Here is a 25477-nt window from a genome sequence, read left to right as displayed (position 1 = left end):
CTCCTCATAAAAGTTGTCAGGAAGCACAGATTTGACATTGTGGCACTCAAACTTCATAAAGCCAAAGTGGATTAAGATTAGGATTGAAAGATGGAAGACATTTCTGCTAAATATGGTGAACAGCAGTGAAGCTGATCCCACATCCACCAATGCCACGATGTCACAACACCTACGGATGACAAAGATGACAGGGAGTGTCAATGTCAACCCATCATCACCAGGACAACGGCACTCCTCAGCCGGAACAGAGGATCATGTCAGCGAACAGACAATATCATTCTGAAGTTCCAAATTCTTGTGTAGAGACTTTGAAGCAACAAATGGGATTCCTCAATAATATCACTGAGACTCTCCTTCTCTCACTCTAATTACTGAAACCCAAAGTCTCTGCAGCACCATAATATTTGATTTAAAACAGTATTCTGACGCACAATTAGCATTTGACACATTTCAGCCCTTCCTGCAATTGAAAATTGTAGTGTTATGGTTTAAATTAATTGCGCAGCCCTAAACGACAGATTCAGTGATTCAACCCCTGATCGCTCAGAGTCCTCTTCATCTCCTCCAACACACGTTAAGACTGTACAAAAACGGATGTATGGTTTTGAAACAGAAAAAATGGCTGTTCTGAAACTTCTTTTACATGAAATGTTTCTACTGTTTCGTAAGTGCACACACACCAGCACACACACTTGAAAAACATTCGACATGCCAGGAAGATTTCTGTATTCCTATTATAGACATAATCCTTTAAAATTTCTCTATGATGTCTAATGTCTTACTGTGTGTGTGTGTGTGTGTGTGTGTGTGTGTGTGTGTGTGTGTGTGTGTGTGTGTGTGTGTGTGCGCGCGCGCGTGCATGCGCAGCTTCCCCTCTGGTCGCCCTCAGGCACAGCAATGTCTGCTGCAGTCTGAATGGCTGGATAAAGCAAAGTGCTGGTCATGCCTGGGATAACACAGACTAGGGCTGCGCAGGCTCCCTGGTCCAGGATCAGCCTGTCCATGCACAGTTATTAGAGTGGAAAGATAGCAGTGTGATTGTGAGTGTTACAGCACGACCCCAATTCAACCTCCGCTTTCATCTGTCTAGGCAGACTCATAAGGTATTCTCACAGTTGATTCTGTCATGGTGGTCTGGGACATCTACTTGAAACACGTCTAAATGTGTCAATGTGTGTGTGTCAGACACAGGATTGTTCTGGGGTGCAGTCTGAGTCTCCTCATTCTCATTATTTCCAAGAAACACTCAAAGATGAGCGTCTTAGAGACGTAACAAATAATATCCAAACTAGGCTTCGTCGATGACAGGATCCTATCATCGCTGGAAGGAACACAAGCTCATAATGATCTGGGGATGAAAAAAAGATATTCATATCCGTGACTGTAAAAGAAGTTAGAAAAGATGGCTTGGCCTAAAATTAGAGCGCTAATCATAGCACAGAGGCAGAAACAAGAGCTTCACCACTAAGACGGACCTCTGGCTTTGTGGGTTTCATGGAGACAACAATGCAGGAGGCCGAAAGGTCAGACTATGACAGCCTGGCTGTTTAAAGCTCAACACATGCACTCAAGGCTTCATGAGGTCGGATCAAATATGCATCTTGACTTTTAGAACATCCCCTTTGTGTTTTGGACTCTCTGTTCCCCTGAATCTTTCACCCTCCCCTGTTTCCGGATCTCTCTCATAATGTCTACCCTCTCCAAAGCAGAGAGAAAGTCGTAATCATGCCAACAACCCGACACAGACACACACAGAGAAACAATGAATAATTGATCGGCTCTTTGCAGCTCTGTGACTTGCAGGAGCCATCAAGTAACAGGACTAGAGAAATGAGGGAGAGGAGAAAGAGACAGCAAGAACTTGTGAGGTTGAGGTCTTTGGCTTACCCCCTGGCTGAATAGGATGCTGTTGCCATGGTGACACAGCCCTATCTGTCCCCTCAGAGATGAGCTGAGCAGGTGCGGAGCAAAGCCACAAAAGCTAGAGCCTGATTAGTAAAGCAGTAAGGCTTTCAGTGGTTACAAACACCGCAAAGCTCACATAATGAGCCCTCAGTACTCAGCTAGGTAGTTAGAGAGCGCTTGCATCAGAGAGTAACCACGGTGTGAGGAAGGACGCCTTCTCAAGATGAAGCGAGACATCCATTGACTGAGCTGCCACTCCTTAAAGTTTTGCTGTGCAGTCTAGGACAAATTCAACTGGTATTTCTACTGGTAACAAATAAAGCGATAAATGTATGAGGAACAGCCACATCATCAGCAGCTGCTTTAGTTTAATCCAATCAGATGCCAACAACCATGACAACACATGACAAACATGTTCAGTGGGGTTACAACCACAAGCTCGCTCCCTGCCTGGCTCCTCACAGCCCGTCACGTACCTGAGAGTGGAGCACGCTACCAGGGACGCACCAACAATTACTGCTACATTACTTTTGTTTGGCTAAACCTCAACAGAGAGAAAGAGAAAAAGATGAGAATGAAGACAATTGTTGATTATAAAAGAGTCTGAGTCTGACTGACAGGTGAGGTCAGCTCTTGTTTGTCAATCATGAGCCACAACCCATCAGTCCACTGCTCAGGCCTGGTGGGCCCTAGTCACGGCAGACCTACTGTTCTTTATCAAGCATGTTTGGAAACGGAGCTCAGCTACACTGAACGCAGCCATCATCCTTGTTAATTCCACCTGTGCTTTTTCTTGTAGCAAGTGAAAATAACAACTACACACAATTCTGCTCACAAGGTGAGAAACCTTGACTTTTGAATGAAGGTGAATTCTTTTTATACCTTTATGAGATGATCAGAAAGAGTCTGCACACTGTTTGGATAAGAGAGATAAGAGATTTAGACATTTCAGCTGAAAATTGTGTTGTAAAATCACACAATCCCATCATTTAATTAGATTATAATCCAAAGCAGTGTGCAGACTCTTCCTCTCTGCTCATACATGCATTTTTTGTCTTGGCACCTGTCTCTCTCAGTTTTCAATAATTCCTCTGCTGTGGTTCATCTGAAAACATTCCATGTTTGTAGAAAAGACGACAACCATTTGAGGAAAACCAGATTTTCAGATCATTCGTGGTCTCATGCTGTACTGCACATCCTGTACTCTACACACGGTGAAAAAACTCTGTGGCAAACAAAGTTTCTCGCAAAGCTTTGTTCATTGATCAGTTCACATCATCACCTGAAGCTCATGTGTCAGTGAGTACCTGAACACTGCTGTTGCCAACAGTGGTGGCTCTCTTCACTCGTCTGACTAATCCCATGGCCTCCCCCAGCAACATGGCCACCCTGCGCTCCATGTTGGCTTGGAAGGTCCTCTCACTCACTTCATTGTCCGGCACACCAAGGAGCACTGGGAACACAGACAACAGAACGAAGATCTTCATCCATCCAACTGCTTATCTGTTAAGGGTCGTGGGGGGTGGAGCCTATCCCAGCTGACATTGGGTGAGAGGCGGGGTTCACCCTGGATGGGTCACCAGTCTGTCGCAGGGCCATCAGGAGCAATTAGGGGGTCAGTGTCTTGCTCAAGGACAGTTGGATATGGTCACTGGGGGAAGTGGGGATCAAACCAGTGACCCTTCGGTTGCTAGACGGCCGCTCTACCTCTGAGCCACGCTGCCCCTAGGATATACATCATCCTCACTAATGGTGCGATGTTTCATTTGTCAAACGAGGGACACCGTCCTACCTGTTCTCACCCAGGAGGAGCGAAGAAACTGGCTGGTGTTCAACTTTGGATAATGGAAAGCTGTTAGAAAAAAAGACAGGTGGGTCACTGTGGGATACAGGGAGATGGAAATGGCTAAAACAGAATGAGACAAGGCTACAGGACTCACGTTCAGCGATCTGCAGGACAGGGAATCCCATGTAGTAACTGAATTCCACCATGGTGAGCTTCATCAGGGCATTGCTGACCTCCGACCCCATCAGATACCCCCTGGAAGTGCGTACAGTGAAGGTGATGTCCACTGGTTGCCTCACTAGCCGTTGCTCCTGGTTTTTAGGAGCAGCCATGGTGATGTTTACAATCTAAAACACAATTAGACAGAGATGTACTGTTTCAGAGCTCGTAAGCATTTTCCTCTCTGCTGTTGATTTACTCTCTGGGAGAGCTTGTCAATTAAGGTCCCAATCTGAAAAGCAATGATTGCAAAGAAGAACACATAAGCCCAGGGCATAACTTGTTATTTTGTTTCCATGCTGCTACATATTCTTGATTTGATCTTTATACTTGTGCCAGATAAAGATTATAATACATACATGCATCGCTGGAGAGGAATGACAAAAACCACATATCCAAATAAGCCGTTTCGTCTACAAACAGCAAGTTTCTTTAATCCTCAACAGCGAGCACATGGACTCCTTCAGGAGTAAGTATCTGCGTGAGAGAATCTTGGTGACCAGGAAGAGTGAAGAACTAACGTGGGGTCACAGTCTGTAGCTGCTGTGTACCAGATACGTCCTAGTGAGGACGATGCTGAGAGACAGGGCGAGGTACTCAGATATCCAGAGGACGCTTGGACAAGAGTAGCTTAGAGGAGACGCCACGTTAGCCCACACACGCAAACCACATCACAACACAGCAGCTGGGTGCGCGCTGATTCATTCGGACTGGGCAACACAGTTCGGGCATTAGTGGTTATTGGCTCCTTGTTGGTTTTGTTTTGTAGTTTCTTACAGCAAGATCAAGACAAAGTTTCCAAAAACAAATTTCAAATGCGAGACTGGAGTTCATGCAACTTTATAAAAGTTAACTTCACGGTCCGATTGCCCAGATTGCAATTATTGTCGACTTTTGAAGGACCTACAGACCCCTGCTGTGCCCTTGAGAATCTCTGGGCATCTGATCAGATAAAATCCCACAATAAGGACTGGAGAACGACATCTAGGCTGCCATTGTGACTAGGCAGCTACAGCAAACTGCATCAAATAACTACTTCAGATCAAGCATACATTAATGTATGTCTGGGAAACCAACTGGTCACAGCAAGCAGGGATTTTAACAACCAGCTTCCTCTTTCATAATTTCAGCAACTGCTCTTTCGTGATTTGACACAGCAGCTTTTCTTTGAGGAGAAATATCCCAGTCAACCAGTGGAAGCAGTTTGGGTTCAGCTGTTAGTAAATCAGCAGCAGGTTCAGCTGTTCAGCTTGAGTGCAAACAGCTGAACTTAACCACGATTTTTCTTTAAGACATCGCCCCTTTTCACACAAGCATATGATAGGTTGGGTAGATCTAGGTTCTAACTAACGCTTCAGCCTCAGAGATGCTCACACTAATGAAAAGACTTCTGACTTCTGTCCACTCACATGAACCGTGAAGTTGGTCGAGTCCTTGGAGCGCCGACGCACTTCGGCAAAGGCCAAGGTCAGACCTCTCTCGATGCTCTCACTGAAGTTGCAAAACCGCACGTCAATGTGACCCGGAACAAACTGCAGCACTGCAGAGAAGACAGACGTGGAGAGTTTTAAATCAAAAGATTATCTTGCAATCTTTCAATATTTTAATTTAGGAGAAGGAAATTTACCTGTGTGAACTTGGTACTTATTGTCAGGTGTGTCCCACTCAGGAGACAGGGACAGGAAGCGACGTCCAGACCTTCGCAGGGCATTGATGACAGATATGGCCGTGTACACGACTGGGCCAGACACCACCCGAAACATGAACTTTGGTGGGGGGTCCAAAACCTTCATGGACAAATCAGAATAATAAGACACAGACAAATCGCTCACTAAAGTCTTAACCTCACTTTTGTGTTCGATTATTTTGATCAGTACAGAATCGCAGATGACAAATAAAAAGACGTGCTGTGTTAACATAAACACAATGTAATATAATAAACATGAACACACACAGTCCCACACACCAGTCAGGACAGGACAGTCAGCAAAAACTGTCCAACATATTACTATTTTCTAATCTACGGTAATATAACTAAACCTTGAAATGAGTTCATACTCTTACACTGTCTTTCATGTCTTTAATCTCTGGTGCTCTAAACAAGGCCAACACCTTGCCTGCTACTCTCTTCATTCAATACCTCACCCCCCCAACTTAAATTCTCTTACTTGCAGCTCAACAGATTTGTTGAATTCTCCTTTCAGGATGTCCCTGATTTGAGATTTGGCATATCCAACAGTGGCCCCCGAGGGAAAACCTACAAGAGAAAGCATGAACACACAAAGATTATAATCTCATGCTGTAGTTCAACTTTAAATTACAGTTTTAATTCTCAATTTTTATACACCTTCACATCAAAGCAATTACACATCTAACTCACCAATTTTTACTAAATAGTCAGGCTTGTCGAGGTTGCAGAGGTACTGTCGTGGGGTCGGCGTTACAGTCGGGGTCTTACCACTGGTGGTAGAGACGACACTTGTGGAAGCTTTGGAGGAGGCAGGAGCTCCAGTTGCTGCTTGATGAGAAGTCGTGGTGGCAGTTGTAGTTGCGGGTGCAGCAGAGTCTGCATTAGTTGGACTGCTAGCTGGGATCAAGGTCATTGTGGCGGGGATGTCAGTTTCAGCTTCAGTCACCCCTTCATCACCCACCATGACTGGGGGGACCAGAGTGCCATTGGCTACAAGGTCCACAGTGTTATTGAGAGCTTGTGTAGTTGTACTGGAGGTGTCCTGGTGAGACACTTGTGTTGGACCAGCGGTCGCGTTGACAGGACCCTCAGTAGGAAACAAGGAGGAGGACGTTGTTGCAGTTAAGACAGGAGTAGAGTGTACAGTTGTTAGAGGGACCGACTCGGTAACAAACCAATGAATATCTGTCAGAGACAGGGAAGGCATGACTTCATCTGGCAATAACGCTGTAACACTGGGTAGTATAGCTGCTGTTAATGAGGTGTTGCCCAGGGCAACAGCATGAGTAGATGCAGGCCAATCCGTGGGGGACATCTGACCCCCCCAAATGGAAGAAAAGGGATGAGGTAGGGGGGGTGTGACTGTGTAGGGATGCAGAAAGGGCTCAGAGACCAGCCCAGGACTCTCTGCTGTTTTCATTGTCGTCGTTTCGTTGTGAGGTTCGAAGCCCGACAAATCACTGGATGACTCATCCTCAGTCTTATTGCTGGCGGTGCTGCTGGAGTGTGTGATGTCTGTAGTAGCAATGGACACCACGGTAACGTTCCCTCTTTGTTCAGCTCCACTCTCCACAGAATCCTCCTTAGTCAGCCGAGTGGTGTAATACTCCAAGCTGTTCATGTCAGGAAGAAGGATGTCTGTCGGTTGGATGCTGAACGTATCAGACCAATCTATGTCTGACATTTCCTCTCTATCACTGTGAAATGTGGGAGTGGGTTCCCTTGGATACTGAATTGTGGACTGAACAGAGGACAGAGAGGAGGGGTGGATGGTCAGTGGAATCATGGTGCTGTAAGCTGCCATGACACTGGGAGATGGTGCGATATGAAACGGATGCCAGGATGACAGGGATTTGCCCACCCTGGAGGGGAAGGACGTGTCATATTTTTCGGCGTAGTCCTCCAGATCATATGTGTCAGTGGGCACCTTGGTGGCCAGAGAATAGTCGTCTCCCTCTGGACTCAAGAAAGACATTGTCTCCATGTAATCCCCAGAACCCCAGTCCAGCTCCATGGTGTTGGTGGGGTAGTAGTCCTCTGGAGGGACCTCAGTGGGTGCAGATGAAGGTGATGTAGGGTGGGGGCCAATGAAAGGCACATGGTAGCTGGGGGCTAGAATCTCTTCTGGGTTGGGGAGCATGTTTATGTAATGCACTGATTTGTTCTCCATCTTGGGGCCACTGCTAGGACTCAGTTGGTCCCCATCCTGGTTTTCACTTGGAGCATTTAGAGGCAGCTCAGGATCAAGTGAGACATGATCTAAAATGTGAGAGTCATCTGAAAGAAAGTCTGCAAGATCTCGTTTGGGGGGCTCGAGTAGCTGACCAGGTATTGCTTGCTGTGACGCAGTGTCAAGATCATCCACAGCTTTGTGCTCAGAAGTAAGGCTGAGCTGTGGTGTAAAAGCAGGGGAGCTTATTGGTGTTGTAGATATATTTGACTGAGGCTGCAGCTGAGAACTTGTAGGGGTTTGCAAGGGAAAGGAATATTGCTTGGCAGAATCCTCCCTGGCCAGCTTCCAGTCCGTGGATAGTTTAGCTGGTGCCTCAAATGATGGAAAAGATCCCGATACAGGTTTGGAGGGACTTAATGATGGAGTGGAAAGAGGCTGTGGTTCTTCCGCAACGAGGTCACTTTGTGAGGAGGATTTGTAGTTTTCAGAGAGAACATGTCCCCACTGGAAAAGCATGCTGTCAGCAGTCCTCGCTTCATGGTTGGGCTGAGGAAGGGACGGCAGGCCACCAGGTGTGTCTCGGCTCTCAAAGGCAGTAGAATGTGAGGCTGTTAAGGCTGATGGCGACGACCCTGTTGACATTATATCATCTCCAGGAAATCCCTTGGAGTCGTGTGTGGAGCTCAAAAGGGACTCATCTACAGAGGAACAAAAATAATGATTCAGTTCAGTGTTGAATTAAGGAAGAGCCACTGACGCCTTTAAAAAGTAAACAGAAAGTATAAGGATAAAAGGCTAGACTGTTTCCTTACACAACATGTTTTGATGTCCGGCACTGGCAAAGGTCGATGGAAACGGCAAAACTTGGGGGAAAAAAACAACCCTCAGCCTCAACTACAGTTTATCAAAAAGGTTTTCCTTGTTCAAAGAAACATAAATATTCAAAACAGGAAATTGAAACTTGAGTAAGCTCTTGTGTAGCAAGTTTAACTCATGTGACTGACCAGCTGTTTCCACCACCGTCATCTTCATAGATATTTCCAAACTGTGCCTTCATCTCCAGAGAGCACGTTACCATGTCGGTGTCCTACATTAGAACAATTCCACAATTATGCAAGGCCTAGCTCCGACTTTCAGACGGCTCTTCTTCTACTCTTTTAGTTACTGCCACAGTCAAAACATTTTGTGACAAAAACGGGCTTCTACCGTCTGAAATCATGCTTTATTTTACTCAACACTGCAGTTAAGTTGAATTTATATTTCATATGCATCTGCATATAAAGCCAGTTTTCTGATTACAGCCTTTGGTCCATTCAAGCTGGTCAACTCCTTACAGGGAGAATCAAACCTGACCACGGGTCTCACGAATTACCTGTAGGCTTACGTAGCTACAAAATAGAACCATTGATCTTGAAAAAACACAAAACACACTGACGTGCAAAAAGACCATGGTAAGCTTCACTGTAAAATCAAGAGAGAAGCTGACAAAGACACTTTCCTCACTTCCAGTTTTGACCTTCGGGAATTTGCTGGCGTGCATTCACTGACCATATGTTCCAAAATGAATGAGTAGTCATTCTGGCTCAGCACCACAGTGGCATGGGCTTTTTACAGATGCACTCTAGAGAAAACATCTCTCTATAATTTTTTATGATACCTGACCATGGAGTGATGGATGGTGCAATTTTCAGCTCATCTGGAAGCATGTCTGCCTCTTACACACAACATTAAAATCCTTAATGCTGACATGACATCAGCCAAAATGTAGGAATGGCAAATGTGGCTTATGCAATACATTTCCAATATAATTTGAGTGGTAAAAGGCTTTTATATATTGCATAACATAGCACATCATGCATGATTTAATCTGCGCATTGATTACGCTAACATGCTGGGGAAAGGCTACAGAGGGCTCAAGGGATAAGCGCAGAATGACTCCTAAAATAAAAGGAGACTACGACAGACTCAAGCCAAAATGGAAAATGGTCGATTTTGAAGTTCCTCCTTGGCCCATGCTACACCTTTCCACAATTTCTCATAAAATCTTTGCTTACAAACAAAACGCATCAAAAAACATAGCCTCTTAGTTGGAGGAAAAACTCAAAGTAATACATGTTCTGCCAGTTCCATGAGGGATTGCCTCTTCTATTTAGTTGAATGCAGTAACAAATTTTCCATTAAAAACATTCTTAGCCTCAGTGTTTTATGGCTCCACTGGTTGTTTCTACCAACGTGAATGTCAAGTAAACAGGACAAAGAAAAAGGAGCTGAGTTGAGGTGCGCGTTACTGTTCCCATTAAAGCAAATGCTATCTCCCGGGTCAAAGTGAGCCGTCAACAAGGTTCATGAGCACCATTCAGATAACTTACAAGCCTAAACAAACCACGCCAAGGGGAAAATATAAAATAACACTAAAATTAGATCAATGCAGGCCACATGTCTTGGTTTTGCCCGCGAAAGTGGGTCGTGAACCAAGGACGGCTTTAAAGGTGACATTAGTTCTCTTTGTAGTTCTACATGATCATACACCCTTGGAAATAGAATCAGCTTAGGGAGAGCACTATTTTTAACCACTTAGAGCGCATAATAGATGACTTATAAAAAGCATCAACAAAGAACGTACTTCTTATGTTGAATGTACAATTTACTGCATTGCTTCATACAACCAGACTTTGGCTTGGCCCGAGAGAAAACTTAATTATAGTCTACACTGGATACACAAGCTTAATTGAGTCACTGTGCTCTCTGAATGCTAGTCTGTACTGAGCATTCTCCTGCCACACATGTCCTCGTCAGCTGTGCCAAGTGAAGCGCACCGCTGGCCAGATGTGAAAGCCTCAGCCTCTATTCACAAAACTCTGCACTGAACTTTAGATCAGCAGTAAACAACGACACATTTTTACATGTAAAGGATCCATAAAAGAACAAAGACGTCATGGCCAAGCTTTGAAGCCCACCATGTTTGTCTGAGGAGCATCCTAATGTTTGAGGCCACGCTGTGGCACACGACCCCAAAACGTCACCACATTTCAGCACTCCCCTGCAGTGACAAACAATCTCATTTGTTGCAACATCGAGGACAATTAAACACGCGTGAACGGATGGCACAATATCCAGCTAATAGAGACAGAGACTATTACTGGGTGGTGATTTATGATAATACTGCTTAATGGACTAAGGAGACAATGGTGAGAATGATGATGACAAGGAAAATAGATGGAACACGTGCATGCCCCCATCCTTGCACTGTTTCCAAATAAAGAACAGTATTCTGACATATTTTTGTGGCTTAATCCAGGAGGTGTTCTATGATTTTTGAATCTGAAAATGTTGTAATTTAATACATAAAAGCCTACCTGGTTATTTTAAAACGAGCAGCAGTTGTCTTAATTCTTGACAGTGATGATGGGCTGAACTCAGCACGACAGACAGCAAGCGAGTCAGGCCAGAATCCAGGCTGACATTACAGTAGCCAAACACTGACAAAGGTCTTGAGGAGTAAGCAGAGCTGCCACCTGTCCCCTGAAACGTGAGTGTGTCACGCTCCACTAGTCACACATTGTGGAACTTACCTGTGAAACAAAGCACTGAGACCCATCCTGAGAGACCACGTTAAATATCACGTCTTGAAAGCATAAATGTCAAACGTGAAGCTCATGCAAATAAGAGTCCCCAATACAGCCAGTCTTCTCCCTGCTGAGCCTCATCCTCCCAGTCCGTCAGCTGTTTTTCATCCTGGAATTGAGGAACTCTGTTGTTACCAGAGTCCTCATTTCAGTAGCCATGACAACACATCATCTGTTTGGCAGCACCAGGGAGTTGCTTGATGCTAGCTTTATAATTTTCTCTATATTTTAACATTCTTTTTTTTTTCCAAATTATAACTTTGGTATCTTGGCCGTGAATGCACCTCCAGCATCTTGCCTTCAAGCATGTCAGGAAGTATATTTTTGGGTTGTTCTCTCATCTGTCCTGCTATTAACCTAATATTTCAGGGATGCCTTGTCAGGGGATGTTTCTGGCACATACATCCACTTGGATTCAAATTCTGAATGGTATTAATACAGCACAGGTTCTATCTGACCTTTTCTTAATGGGTCTTACTGGTGCATCTGATGCGATTGATCACAATATATCAAAAAAGAGACCTGGCCACTGGTTTGGCCTCTTTAACATGGCCCTGAACGAGTTCAAGTCCTTCAATCAAGACAGAGTACTTTGCATCAATGAGTAACTGTACATCAGAGCATCTCCTAACAATGTGAGGAGTTCCACAAAGGTCGAATCTTGGACCCCTCTTATTTGATCTTAAAAGGGTCCAGTTCACTCGTTAGTTAAAATGTTGTGGTTACCTATAAGCCGGTAACCAGCTGCAAAACAAATGCGCAAATCAGCATCACCAAAAATTTTACATTCCAATACAATCCCAGGGTGGACTGTATGGTCAAAAGCCTCACACATTGAATAAAAATGTAACTGGAGTCACTGTTTTTGGGCCAAAGACGTCACTTTAACAGTCTGATCTGTATGGGTGGCTCCAGCTTGACATGCTGTGTTGCCATGGATTCGCTCCTACATTTCAGTCGTCAGATTTAATCGTTAATCAAATAAGCCTTCAACTAACTTAAAAAGATCACAAAGTTCAGAGACTTGACATCAAAAAATGATAAGATGCATGTGCTTGTTTTTACCTTGAGCAGGCTGGACGACCGCACTGCACACATGTTCTTCACTATGCTGCTATGAGGTTTGGTACCAAAGACGAAAAAACTCTAATAATAACTCCAATTCACAGAGATCCACTATAACAGCTACCACTGTCTCGCTGAATTAAAATCAGAATGGTATTGCGTTCCCATCCACCACTGACCGGTTTAAGCCTGAGGTTCTTATGGGATCTCCTGACCCGGCGCAGTCCTCCTCAGTCAGCTGCTTCAGAACCACTGGCCGTTCTCAGAGTCAAAACTAAACAGCTGCCTTCAGCTTAGCTGTTGCTCAAATGTGGAACAAATTGGAATTAGAGCTAAGACTCAACATAACGCCGACACCTTTCGAATCCAGGAAAAAGACCTGTTTCTCATTGTAATTGATTTCAAATTCAAGAAGTTTCTTTGCTTTGCTTTCTTTTTTACGGTGTGAGCTTCAGCTTGTTTGCTTTTCTAAATTTGTGGATTGTAATTTTACCTGTGTATCCTAAAGAACTTTGGGTTGCTTTTGGGAAAGAAAAGTGCTACATTCATTTGCCTTTTCATGACAAACACCGATCAATAAATAGGCAGGCAGTTGAAGTCCTTATAAGAAATAGCTGATAAAAATGCACAAATAGAGATTTGTTGTGGTTTCTGACAGCAAATTTAGATTATTCTGTGCCGTCTCATTGTGAAGCATGAGACTGTAAAAATACATCATCCTCTCATCACTCTGAGGATCCTGAATTAATGCAGTGGGATTTTCATTTATTCATAACATGAAAAATCCCAGGCTAATGAGATTCCATTTCAGTTCATCTGGCCTGGATGCGTCTTTTAAACTTGGCCTAATGAATAGCTGCTTTGTACATGCACTGGGCAAAATTTCCATCTGGCCATATTAACAAAAAATGTTCTCGGGGCCTTGTTCTATATTTACTATCATTCGCTGTTTTAAAGAAGGCTAATGAAGTGATTCAGTGTACTGCAGTAACATTATTTATCAATTCAAGTCAATAAGATTAGACTCATCAACCAATTTAATCAGCCGATACTTGAGCAGAAAAGGCGTTTTAAAATTCACCTTCTTTTGGTGGCTTATGTTTGTAGGTTGCAAGATTGGATCACTGTCAGCAACAATGTGGAAAGGATTCAGATGAGGGGGATATTTTGTTGCCTTTATAAATCTCTACAAGGGAGCAAAAACACGCGCAACGGCTAGAGACGCTTAGCTGACGGCAGGCGCACCTTTGGGGATGTGGAGGAACACCACCCCATGGACATGGACCCAGCATGGCTCTGGGCGACATCCTCTGAGATTAAATTCAAGCGTTGAGGAAGGTTTGACTTTAGACTTGATCATTTTATGACATTTCTGATGAAAATGTTGATTTTACCAACTGCCTAATCTTTTCATTAGCCTTTTAATTTACTATATTTACATTAGCAGTTTGTTAACCTCGGCGGCTTCTAGACACAGAGAGTAACGTTAGCCAAGTTAGCTGATACAATGGTAGCCAAGCTTCTTTTCAGTTACAACAGCCTTACTTGGTCATGCAGACATCCAGTAATCTTTCCAGCTGACTCATATATTTCACGCCTGCATTGAAAACATGGAGGAGAACAAGCGACCTTTTGGCATCCATGCTGACGTTGCATAGCAACAGAGTTTTTACACGGTTGCCCCTTGGATGCCAAGACTTGCCAAGAACTCTTCATGACCACATGTTGCATTTGAAGGCTGCATGTTTCAGAGGCCACGGGCACATTAAACTGTATTAAATTAAATTTAAAAAAAAGAGAAAAAAAACACTTGCTAACCGATGACAGAGTTGGTCATGGACATTAAACGCCATCACTCCAACAAGAAAAAACAAGGATGAGGCTAAATGTGTCAGCGCTCAAGTAATGCATCAGTGGTAGTTTGTTTAGCTTTTTACATCAAGCGATAGCATTCAGATTATTTTTTGTTATTTTTATTCTTTTGTTTTCATTTTCTGAATTAAAAAAACCCAAAAAACGATTTAAAAAAAATTCATCGGCTTTTCATCAAGGGAACCCATGGTGATGCTAACTTCTGAGTTGGCTTACAAAAATAGTTAATCCCTGGAAGTCTTTCTGGCAAAATCTATAAATCACTATTCCAATAAACAGACAGAAGTTCTCCAAGCGGGGTCAAATGTGATTTTGGCTTTGCTGGCCGCTCATGTCTGCTGATCTCGACCCTGAAAGAGGGTTAACCTGATATTGCTTGTCTGCAGACAGCACTTTGCTTACGTCTGGAATTGAATCACAGCAGATACCTCCCTCAGTTTAGTCTCCTGGACTCAGTGTGTAGAGACAGACAAAAAGACTAACTGATAGTGAATCAGTATTCTTTGTCACAATGAAATATTGGGGTATTTGAGAGCTGACAGACAAATCAGTTGTGTGGGCAGCAGGCAACAAGTATGCTTCTGTCTCCGTCGGCTTTTATGCCACTTACTGAAAAAGACCCTGATAGACTTGCTTGTTAGAAGTATGTAACGGTCGGTGTTCTTGTGGAAGAGGCCATGCTTCCAAGCAAAAGGTGAAATGTATGAATTTCAGAAAAATCCCGCAGACAAATAACACACACACACACACACACACACACAAGGACATGATGCAGAACACGGCACATGTTATAAGATATGAGCTACTCTGTTATGATTAGAATAACTTCACTACAGCAGGCGCACTAGCCATCAGCCAAGCAGCTGTGAAACACCCAGACATGTTATTATGTGCATGTGCACAGACACTGCACAAAATAGTGCACTCATGCACACATAAATGACTATGACTGCAGAGAAACCTGAGATTCCAATTACAGAACACATAATGATATAATTTCCTATGTTTACCAGACTCCTTATTGGAAAAAAAAAGGACTTTAATGGTTCTGTAATTCAGAAAAAAGGGGGAAGAAGAAAGGGTCTTTTGGTATTAATGCTAACTAACTACAACCCCACACATGGTTCTGTTTTCAGCTGAGCCCCTTGCGTGACTGGCTCTTTTCAGTTGGCAGGAGCTGCGTATGCTGAGTGCAGTCGAACAATCAAGATATGGCTGTGTTGACATTTGGTTTATCGGGGAAGCTTTTAAAACAGGAAAGATTCCATTGTTTTTATCAGTGGGGTTCAATTAGATCAAGTTCTCTGGCAAAGCTCAAGCAGCCCACCAAAGAAAATGACTAGTCTGACGTTTATTATAAACACAGCAAAGTTGCTCTCCACTGTACAAACTCATCACCACAAAGAAGTCTGGGACTGACGAACAAAGTTATACATAGAAATACAGTTTGTTAGCTCGGCCAGAGTGGAATTGTTGCACTTAACGCTTTTCTTGATAAAGTACATGAGTACATAAAGTTATGAATTTTACCAACACCTCCAGTAAATTTACTACAGTGTTGGGATTTAGCCAAAAATGAGCATGATAATTAAAGCCTGACTGACATAAGATCCTACCTGCACTACATCAAATAGTCATGTGACTCTTGTTTATTTTTGGAGTAAATTCATTCAACGATAAGGAGGGGGTGTAAGAAAGAGGGGGAGCAGGATAGCAGGCAGAGGAAGGGAGTACTTGGAGAGTCCATCTCAGACGGAGAGGTTTTCTTGATTTTCCTAAACACGTTCAATCAGTAACCTGAGATTTTGAGCAAGTTGAACATCTGTATGACAGATTTAAAAAGGTCCACAATAGCTGCATAAACTCACGGGGGTCTCTTCAGAATTCATGGCTGCAGTAGTGAGTTTAAGAGTGTGAAGGTGGGATGCATCTGTGTCCCACACACACACACACACACACACACACACACACACACACACACACACACACACACACACACACACACACACACAGACCTGTAGTAGTGGAGGCCCAGAGAACTGTCACTCTGCACCCTCCCAAACGCAATCCCTCCAGCGCAGGACACTCGCTGACTCAGGTCCTATGAGAACGCCGTCCACTGGTTTAGGTTAAGCCTTCCTCGGCAACATCCACACAAGAGAAGGTTTCATTTGAAACTGGAGTATTGAAACGATCACCCACCATCCCCGTCTGAACGAGAGTTCCAGCAATATGTCAGAATGGGTTTACATCTATGATAACAGACCTGAAAATGAACATTCTACAATTCTACAATTTCATTTAGCAGACGCTTTTGTCCAAAGCGACATACAACACAAGCAAGAATTCAGACTTAACATCTCCTGATCATTGCTGGACACGGCAACGGCCCATGTCGTTGTAACTGGGAAGCGGCGTGTCTACACTACGGTCTGATCCAGAAATACTTTGGAGGAAAAGTGGGACCAAAGATTTCTTCTTGAAGTGGAACTTTTACCAAAACAAGGGTGAGAATATGATGGCGAAGGCTGCAGAAACAAACTTGGCCAGTTGGAGGATGCAGCGCAAATACGCCAACATATTTGAGCTGTAACGGGAGCATCACCCACCCCTGTAGGAAGACATGGTGATGGGAGAGGAGGACACACGCGTACACACACACAAGCAAACAAGATACTGTACTTGATACAGGGAACGTTGTGGGGTTCCCTGTGTTCAGTTGAAGATGGTAACAAACACAGCAAGGTCAACAGCGCTTGTGATTCATCAGCCATGCTGCATTATGCAATGACAGTCTATTGTTTTTGATTACTAAAAGTGTCATCATGTTCAGAAGTCTGCAGGGAGTCCAAACAACACAGCAGCGTGAGCGTTAGCAAGCTTCCACTGGTCCAGCCGCTCTCAAAGTTCTGCCATGTCAAACTTTGGAGATGCTGGAGATGGGATGGGGTGGGTGTGAGGAGCAAATGCAGTTCAAGCTGTGAAGTTTGAAATGAAAGCCTTTTTGTGGGGATGTAGTATTAAAAGGACACTCCCTAATAGGTCTAAAAGTCAACATGAAAGCAGGATAAGGTGAAATACTTTTTGTCGTCATGTTATAATGTCCAAATGATTTCGCCCAGAGAGGCTAAGTGGAAGAGGCCAGGCTGAAGGCACCATCCGCTCGGATAAACAGATAAATAATCATTTGCCGTTCATCCGAGAACTTATTTATATCACCGGTGCCCTCTGTCAAACTGTGAACATTTTACATGGTACGTTTGAAGCTCCCCGATGAGCAGGGAGCACATGCAACCGTGAGCCCAGTCAAGACCACCTATTAGTCATAGATACCAACAGTGAGTTGTCAGCTTGTGTTCTCACTTTTGCCAAGACAGAAGTGTTAAAAGTTCGGTTGCAGTCTGGGAGAAAGCTGAGCTTCCATTTTTACGGTTGTGATCACTCACACACACACACACACACACACACACACAGAACAAGAGTAAGTTGCTTGAATGTGGTAACTAAGAGTGCCTGAACAACACTAACGACATGACTTTAAAATTGAATTGTATTTTTTTTTCAAGACACTGATTAAAGATATTTCAGAATGTAGAGATAAATGAATATGTTATGTAATATAATGTAATTACCAAGTAAAAATATTATAATGCTCAGGAGACTGTGGATCATATAACTTAAACAAAGCAAATAATAAAAAAATAATTCATGAGCCAAAATCAGATAATTACAAAAATGTCTCCCTGATGCAGTGAGGACTGACACGTGACACTCTCTGATTGGTTCGACTGATGTCAGCACCAAAACACACCTACGAATGATTGGATGCTAATGACGGCCTCTTTCTGCCGTGGTTTGAGATGATTGATTGCAACTCCTCCAAATACCAAAACGAGGGTGAACACGAACAGCACAAACATGGCGCCATCCGCCAACTGCCTGGCGCCATAGATCGCTTCAATAGGGCCCTTCATCTTCAACGGAGAGCAAACATTTGCTCCATCAGTTTTAAGTGGGTGAATAAGATTGTAGTCCTACACCTATGTTGCTCTAAGTTTGAACCACTGGAAAGTAGAAAGAGCGTTGTGGTGATTTTCTTCCTCCACGACTGGCAGGCAGAAGGACCACCGTCATCACGTTCCCCTCAGCACCGTCGACCGTCAGCTGTGTTCAAGCATGAATTAAATCAGACCTGATTGGACTCATTGTAACGCATCCATTCTATTTTTAGCTTGTAACCGAGATGTAACAGAAAAACTCCTAATTGTTACTTTGTGACGTGAACATCCTCATGTGTATTGGTGCGTCTCTTGGTTTGTGTCAAGTGTGGTAATCAAACACGGCCCAATGTGAACCACCGCTAACCATTCAATCTGTGCTTGTACGATAATGAAAATGCAGTGGAAAACTGCCTAAGTGGAACACAACAAGGGCACCAAGAATCACTACCAGATGTACGTTCACTGGCCCCCACCAAGCTACCAGTGTGATACAGGTAATAGCAGACAACTGGAAAAGATTACATTCATGAGACTTGGGATGGCTGATGGTGATGGACACTGATCATCAAGTGGAAGAAAAACAATAAAAGCTATTTTCAGAAGGTGTCAGCATCTGCTGCCGTTGGCCCAACCTTGACCAGCCTCCAGCAGGGCCAAATATCGCTGGGACAGGCCAGTGCAGGCCTGGCCAGCCACTCGCGGGCGTCCAGGAGGCCTTCCTGGTCAGGCTGCAGGCCTGCTCTGTGCACAACCCAGAACCAAGAGTTTAGCTTTAGATGGGTTCTACCCATTGATCCGCCACTGGCTCCCAGCTCTAATGAATAATGAATGGCCATATTGTCATCCCACACAGCTCAGATTTCACATGGCAACGGCCTGCACTGGTAATTAGCCAGGACTTCATTGGCCTGCAGCTTGCTGGCTTGAACTCGCCAGTCACTGTGGTGGAGACGAGAAACTGGTGAGCCAAAACTGAGAGGCCACTTCATGGTGTCGCATGAAAAATTAGAAATTATATCTTATATGACTGAGAAGTACGTTCCCTCGAAATCTAGATGCGAAACAATTTCTTTGATGGAAACTGAACAAAGGAAAAGAAGGACTGAGAGAAGCACAAGAGTATTAAAAAGGAATTACTGTATCATGTCAGGTCTGGAAGAGCAATTATCCACACGTTGCCATGCCCTGTTTGACCTAGAATCTATAAAGTGTGCTTTTCTGAGTCTGGGAGAGGAAAGCTGCTTGACTGATGATTTTACAGCTGTAGCAGACCATGGAAACACAGCTGTCATCTTGCTCATGAATGAACAGCACAGCAGTGAGTAAAGTCTATGACCACCTCTTGTATCAGAACTGGAGCAGTTTTACTGCAGTAGTGGTACTGTGTAGTGTACTGCGACGAAGTGTAGAAATTAAATCTTCTAACACATTACAAGCATCTAAGATTTTGATACAGTCGTCTGAAAGAGTGCTGCAGGGCAGGGATGTGACGTATTTTTGTAGGCCAAACAGGAAGTTAGCGTTCCAGGGGTTCCCTCAAAGCTAACAGTATTTTTACACTTTGTATTTTGTCTTTGCAGAAAATCATCTCTGAGGCAGACAAACATGGTTGAGATTCACACGTTTTGTTTAGCGAGATAACCTTCGCGTATCAACACCACGTTTGTGAGTTCCGAAGCTGGAATGCAAGCATTAGGAGGTACAAAGCTAAGGTTGTGACAGCAGGACACCTCGGCCACAGCCCTTCCAACTAGCTCTGAGCTTCCTCTACTTTCTGTGCGAAGTTATTTAATGTCCTCGAGAAGCTCTGCAGTCTTCTTTGGCCACTTGCTAGCAGTGCAGTAGACACTGGGGAGCCAAATGTTAAAATATCTTACCAGTAATAACTAAAGAGCAGATTTCAGGCATTCAACCAGAACCCCCTTCAAAAATCCCATCCCTTTGAGATGAGGGAACCAGACGTGCAACATTGCTAATTTATTTGGGGGTTTTCACCCTCATTCCTACAAACACCAGTCTGGAGGGCCTCCCTTTTGACAGTATGTCATTTCCTGTTGATAGAGGTGTTCATGCAGTATATAGATCTGTATCCTCTGAATGACAGATGGAAAAAAGGCCAGTATCCCAAAATATTGAAGGATTGTCCATAAGAAAGAGTATGTTTCATTCTTTCTTTCTTTCTTTTTTAATTTAGCCTTTACTTAACCAGTTCAGTCCCACTGAGACACAAAGACCTCTTTTCCAAGGGAAGCCTGACCAAGACGGCAGCTTAAACATTAAGTTTCAAGAGTTAAAATGAACAATGCAGAGGCCACATAAGACACAAATAAACCAACAAAACAAAAACAAAGACAAACAGGTCAGTGCAATAAAGTTGAATAGTGGAGCTTTCATGTAGAGCAGGAGCAAGAACGGTGTGAGGCTGATTCCAGTTCACTCACAAGGTTTCTGAATGTTCCAAGAGAGACTAATTAGAGTTTTCTATGTTTATATGTAATGTGCTAGGACAAGCTTTAGTACATTAAAGATGCTCACTAATGCATTACAAATGTAACTGCAGCATTACTAAAATGTATTCTAAAGAATTTTTCCGACTAATTTATTCTCACCACCTTCTGTTTGGAACATTCAGCCGTAACTTTCTTTAATTCTTTTTTTTAAACAAATAAATAAACACTCACCCGTCACCGGATGTTCGCATTATGCACCAAGAACAGACATCCAAATTTAGAGAGCCTGAAATGAAACAGGCCGATACAAACACGGAATGCAGTCGACTGAACGGAGCCCAAACCATGGTTGATAAATACGTTCTCATGTGATACAGTGGTTTGCAGTCGGCCACAAGAGAACAGTGGAGGAGATGTTCCTCAAAGCCTTCAGCCTGCTGTGATTAAAGCCGTGAAGCTATTTCAACCACCCCAGCCCCTCTGATTGGGCTGAAGATATCTGCAGAGGGACATGAAACGAGCTCCAGCGAGCTTATCGACCGGAAGGAATTCAAGAATTCGTAGAAAAATAAAAACAAAACAAAACATGAAGGCCGTTACAACGTACCAGGATTTAATCTAAATTACAGATTAGCCCCATGGCTCACAGGCTGAGCCACTTGTTGAAAGGAAGCAGAAACTTTCAGCAGATTAGGACTTTAAAAGGCAGTAACCAATCCTACAACCGCCTCTACTGAGCAAAAGCAAAATGACCAAATTCAACAGGACAGACAGGAACGAACACGATGTACGCGGACGTATCCAATCATCTGAAACGGCAATGTCTGCGACAAAGTTCTTGTCATATTCTACAGTTTGTCTTTGACAGTCTCTTGCTGTGGTCCCAGAGGTGCATTAGGGGTGAACAGAAGAAGGTTGGTGGCCCACATTGTTGTTCAATCCCAAAAACGGGGGGTGTTATCATAAGCATATGTCTCACATTGACTAATTCCTGATTTCCTGCAGGTCTTCGCCCTGCCAGTTTCTACGCAATCTTATTGTAAGATAATGTCCTGGGTTCATGGATGTCCTTAATACTGGTTCTTTCCACAGGGCAATGTGTCGGGGGAGGGGCGTTGTGGAATAATGTCACTATCCATAAAGTGAGCCTGGGGAAAACACCCATCCAACAGACAGATTTAAACCCTTTCCCTTTCCCTAATTACCGCACAGTGGATAAGTCTACCGTCAGCGAAGGATAAAGCCACTCCAGTGAACACTGGTGAAAACCTACAATCAGACATGTGAGCGTCCTCATTACCGATCAAGGTCATACTGCAGCTTTGGCTCCGGTCACATGAGTATCAAGACATGACGAAGTTTAGAGGTTGACTGCCAGACGCAAACGACACCCTCAAGGCAAAACAAATCTAATATCCATTATGTCCTCTCGCACAACATCTTCATAACAAGGCAGACTGAAAGTGGGCAACAGTGGTCTTCTGGGTAATGAAAGCAAGCTTATGACGTGAAGGTTGCTGGCTGAGGTGGCCTTGAGTAACCCACCAATGAGGATGCGGTTGTGCTGCTAGACGAAACTGTGTCAACCAGCAGAAAACCTGCATTCATGTTTTTTGCAATAAAGAACAGGAGACTTTCTTAAGTGCGGTTTATTCGTACAGAAGAGGGACTTTTTTAAGCTCTAAATTCAGTCTCCCAGACAAGAAGCACAGCCTGGTGGCGTTTTGTAAGTCCCTGCTCCTGGCAGCGGGTCTTTGCAAGCCAGACTGACTGACAGTTACAAAATATGGACGCAGCAGTTGGGGAATTCTAGGCCCATATTAATTCCTACGTTTGATATATTAATTTGGCCAATTCTTTTTCCTATTTGCTTATGCAGATCTTTGTTTCCCCGTTTGCTCCAATGAAACAAGAAAAACTGCCGTCTAGGAATGCCACTATCTTTGTTGGCATCGAGTCAAATGTCAGCTGATACCGACGCCTGACCGAAATATTGGTGCATCCACGGTCAGGAGCCATCGGGCTTTGTTTCATTCCTGCAAGATTAAACTGAAGGCTAAAACATCCTTTGCTTTTATTGTCTTTGATTTAGGAAATGAGGCTCAACATCGCGGAAAAGAATCAGCGGAGACGAAGGCCTCGATCAGGCCTTTGTTGAATCGGAGGTGTCAGTGCTCTTCAGACTGAATGATGAACAAGAGAGTGCTCAGAGTCACTTAAGTTACAGGAGGTACATCTTAATGGCCTACAATTCATGAGTCAGCGAAAGGTGCACTCTTACCTGCAACAGGTGAGCCAGTTGCAATCAGAGTTATCAACACCCCCAGAAACACAGCACCCTGGCCCTGGGCACGCACCGGAGCCCAGAGCATAGTCACCAAACCCAGGAAGGAGCCCGACGCTGGCATCATACGGCGGGGGGGAGGGGGGTCAAGGCATTTCATCCACTGAAGAAGAGAAGAGTCCTCCCCATGAGACAAGGTTCAGGTCAGGGTGGCCTCAAGGCCCCTCCCTCCAAAACATGTGCTTGCAGTGAAGACTGGCTGTTGAAAACATAGGAGCAACAGTGTGAGATTAAATATGCAGCTGCACATTTACTGACACTACATTAAAATTCAGTACCAGAGAAGAAGAAGCACGACTGGGCTGCGGGGATGTCCACAAGACCACACGGCTCGAACAACAAATACTAAAAACCCTTGCATGACCATGGAAGTACACGGTAATGGCGATACACTGACTGCGTTCATGGTCAGGTTGAAACGATTCTGTGTTGTATTTGAAATGTTTTAGTCATGTGACCTTGTGCTGACAGTCATACTCCAACTATGCACACACGTTACGCTGTAATGACTTGGCCATATTGATGCAATGTTATAATTTTATTATCCATTCGGTCAAATTACCATAACTGAAGGAATACTGGCCCCCTCCAGTAATATCCCCCCCCCCCTAAATGTTTGGCACACAAGCATGCAACTTGGTTAAAAAGACAAAAGGACGGAGGCGGCGGCGGCGGCGGCATTGCTAGCTTCCAGAACCGACCACCGGGTCTCATCATGATACCGTACAGTCTCGTGTCCTACATCCCGTCCCGTTGCTCGCCAGCTTACCAGCCGTGTGGCTCCTCATACGGCCACACAAAGCAGCTTACCACCCTCACTTGAGTGCCTCAGCAAACTGCTACAGACGGGTGAGCTAACCCACTTGGGTAATATTCCCCCAGCTAGCTATGAGTGCAGAGACAACACGGGATTTTTTTCTCCTACTTTCCCCCAGCCATTCCTGTCAGACAGCTCATAGCTGCGCATTCAGACTTACCCAAAAAAAAAAAAAACAGGGAGCTAAAACTCTATTAAATCCTTTGTCTGGATTCGGAGCAAAGATCCGTGAATGAAACCGAAGGCAGCGTGACAGCTCGTCACTAAAGTTCAGGTAACCACCTGCCTGTGAGGGAGTTATTTCACTGGAACCGAGCAGCGGTGGAAGCTGGCATTCATCTGACACTCGCCTGGTAGCGGTTACCTTCTCACGTCCTGGGGATCGTCTAGGCCCCGCCCCCTGACAGCTACGATTGGTGCATCTCCTGTTCCGGCCCGCTCTCATTGGCTGCGCATCTTTTCAGTCAAAGCGGGTTTTTAAAACATTACGTTGGTCACCTCGGACGAGCGTCCGCGGCTCCCACGGCAACGTCGTCCTATAGGGTGATGCGCGCCGTGTAACCACGAGCTCCACCAACATCAACATGACCTAAGTGATATAAATCACCCGGGACCTTCGATCCACGATGTCAAGATGAACATTTAGGGGTTTAATCTCAGCGTTAACGCAGGATACTCGTTTCATGCATGCAGTGTCGGACCAGGCAATCTGGATTAGTTAACCAAGGCGCGTTTGGGTATAATTTATAGCTATTGAAGCTATTATGGCTTTAATGCTCAAAGCCCTGAAGCTGCAAACACAATGGACATGATATCCTGGATGCTTCGGGTGACGGCAGGGACGGTCAGCAGAACCCAGTCAGTTGCAGCGTTGACACTCCATGAACATTTTGGTGCACACCTCCGCCAAGTGGTAGAATACGGGATGGGGAGAACTGCGGCCCCGGCTGGACACTGTTGCGTCTTTTCCAAGTATGGCTCGATGGTGGCGGTAATCACGTTTTACACTCACAGGGGAGGGAATGGCACATGTTGTCTTTGTAAAAAATCTCCATTTGTGCTTAAATGATATCCCGAATCCTGGATTTTATTTGTAACGGGGTGGAGAGAAACTGAGTACAAGTTAATTGTTTAAGAATTAGTTTTGGGTGTCTGCACTTAATCTCACTGTATATAAAGGACTAAACTTGAAAAAAAAAACTTTTATTTCATTTAAAACAGAGTGAATGAATGAAAATGTGAATATATTTGCCACAAAACGGTGCATTGCAAAGAGAATTTTTGTCATAAATAGACTTTTTTTTTCAAGAATGAGAAACTATCCTTTCTCAAAGTTCAGTATGATTCAACCCTGGTTTGTATTTGAAAACTGTCAGATTGTAATCTTGTTTTTTTTGTTTGTTTGTTGTTTTTTGCTCAATGGACTAGTAATTTTATATATTTCACCAGTAAATTCTTTTACAGGCTTTCAACAAAGTGTATGTTTGTCCAAAAAAAGAAAAAAAATTACAGATATATACTGTAAATAA

The 25477-nt window shown here is 44.0% G+C and overlaps 1 protein-coding gene across 4 annotated transcripts in view; it reads right to left on the bottom strand.

The window, feature by feature from the left end:
• Positions 1–24327, bottom strand: part of LOC147258195 (UPF0606 protein KIAA1549) — a 42097-nt gene extending 17770 nt beyond the window's left edge. For 3 of the 4 annotated variants that reach the window (XM_086208143.1, XM_086208145.1, XM_086208146.1), the window contains exons 1-9: positions 24109–24278; positions 23069–23330; positions 6291–8471; positions 6079–6167; positions 5538–5697; positions 5320–5450; positions 3846–4038; positions 3698–3757; positions 3213–3358 (exon numbers count right to left, since the gene is read on the bottom strand). In XM_086208143.1, the coding sequence (XP_086064269.1) occupies positions 3213–3358; positions 3698–3757; positions 3846–4038; positions 5320–5450; positions 5538–5697; positions 6079–6167; positions 6291–8471; positions 23069–23231 (3123 nt within the window). In that variant the 5' untranslated portion in view covers positions 23232–23330; positions 24109–24278. Of the gene's footprint in view, positions 1–3212; positions 3359–3697; positions 3758–3845; positions 4039–5319; positions 5451–5537; positions 5698–6078; positions 6168–6290; positions 8472–23068; positions 23331–24108 lie in introns of all 4 variants that reach the window. The other variant, XM_086208144.1, reaches the window with a different exon arrangement.
• Between the last annotated feature and the right edge of the window lie 1150 nt (positions 24328–25477).

Source organism: Aulostomus chinensis, chromosome 7, assembly GCF_037954235.1.
Source record: "Aulostomus chinensis isolate RoL2024-O1b breed Wild chromosome 7, RoL_Achi_v1.0, whole genome shotgun sequence".
Classification (NCBI taxonomy): Eukaryota; Metazoa; Chordata; class Actinopteri; order Syngnathiformes; family Aulostomidae; genus Aulostomus; species Aulostomus chinensis.
This window is presented reverse-complemented; position numbering and strand designations above follow the sequence as displayed.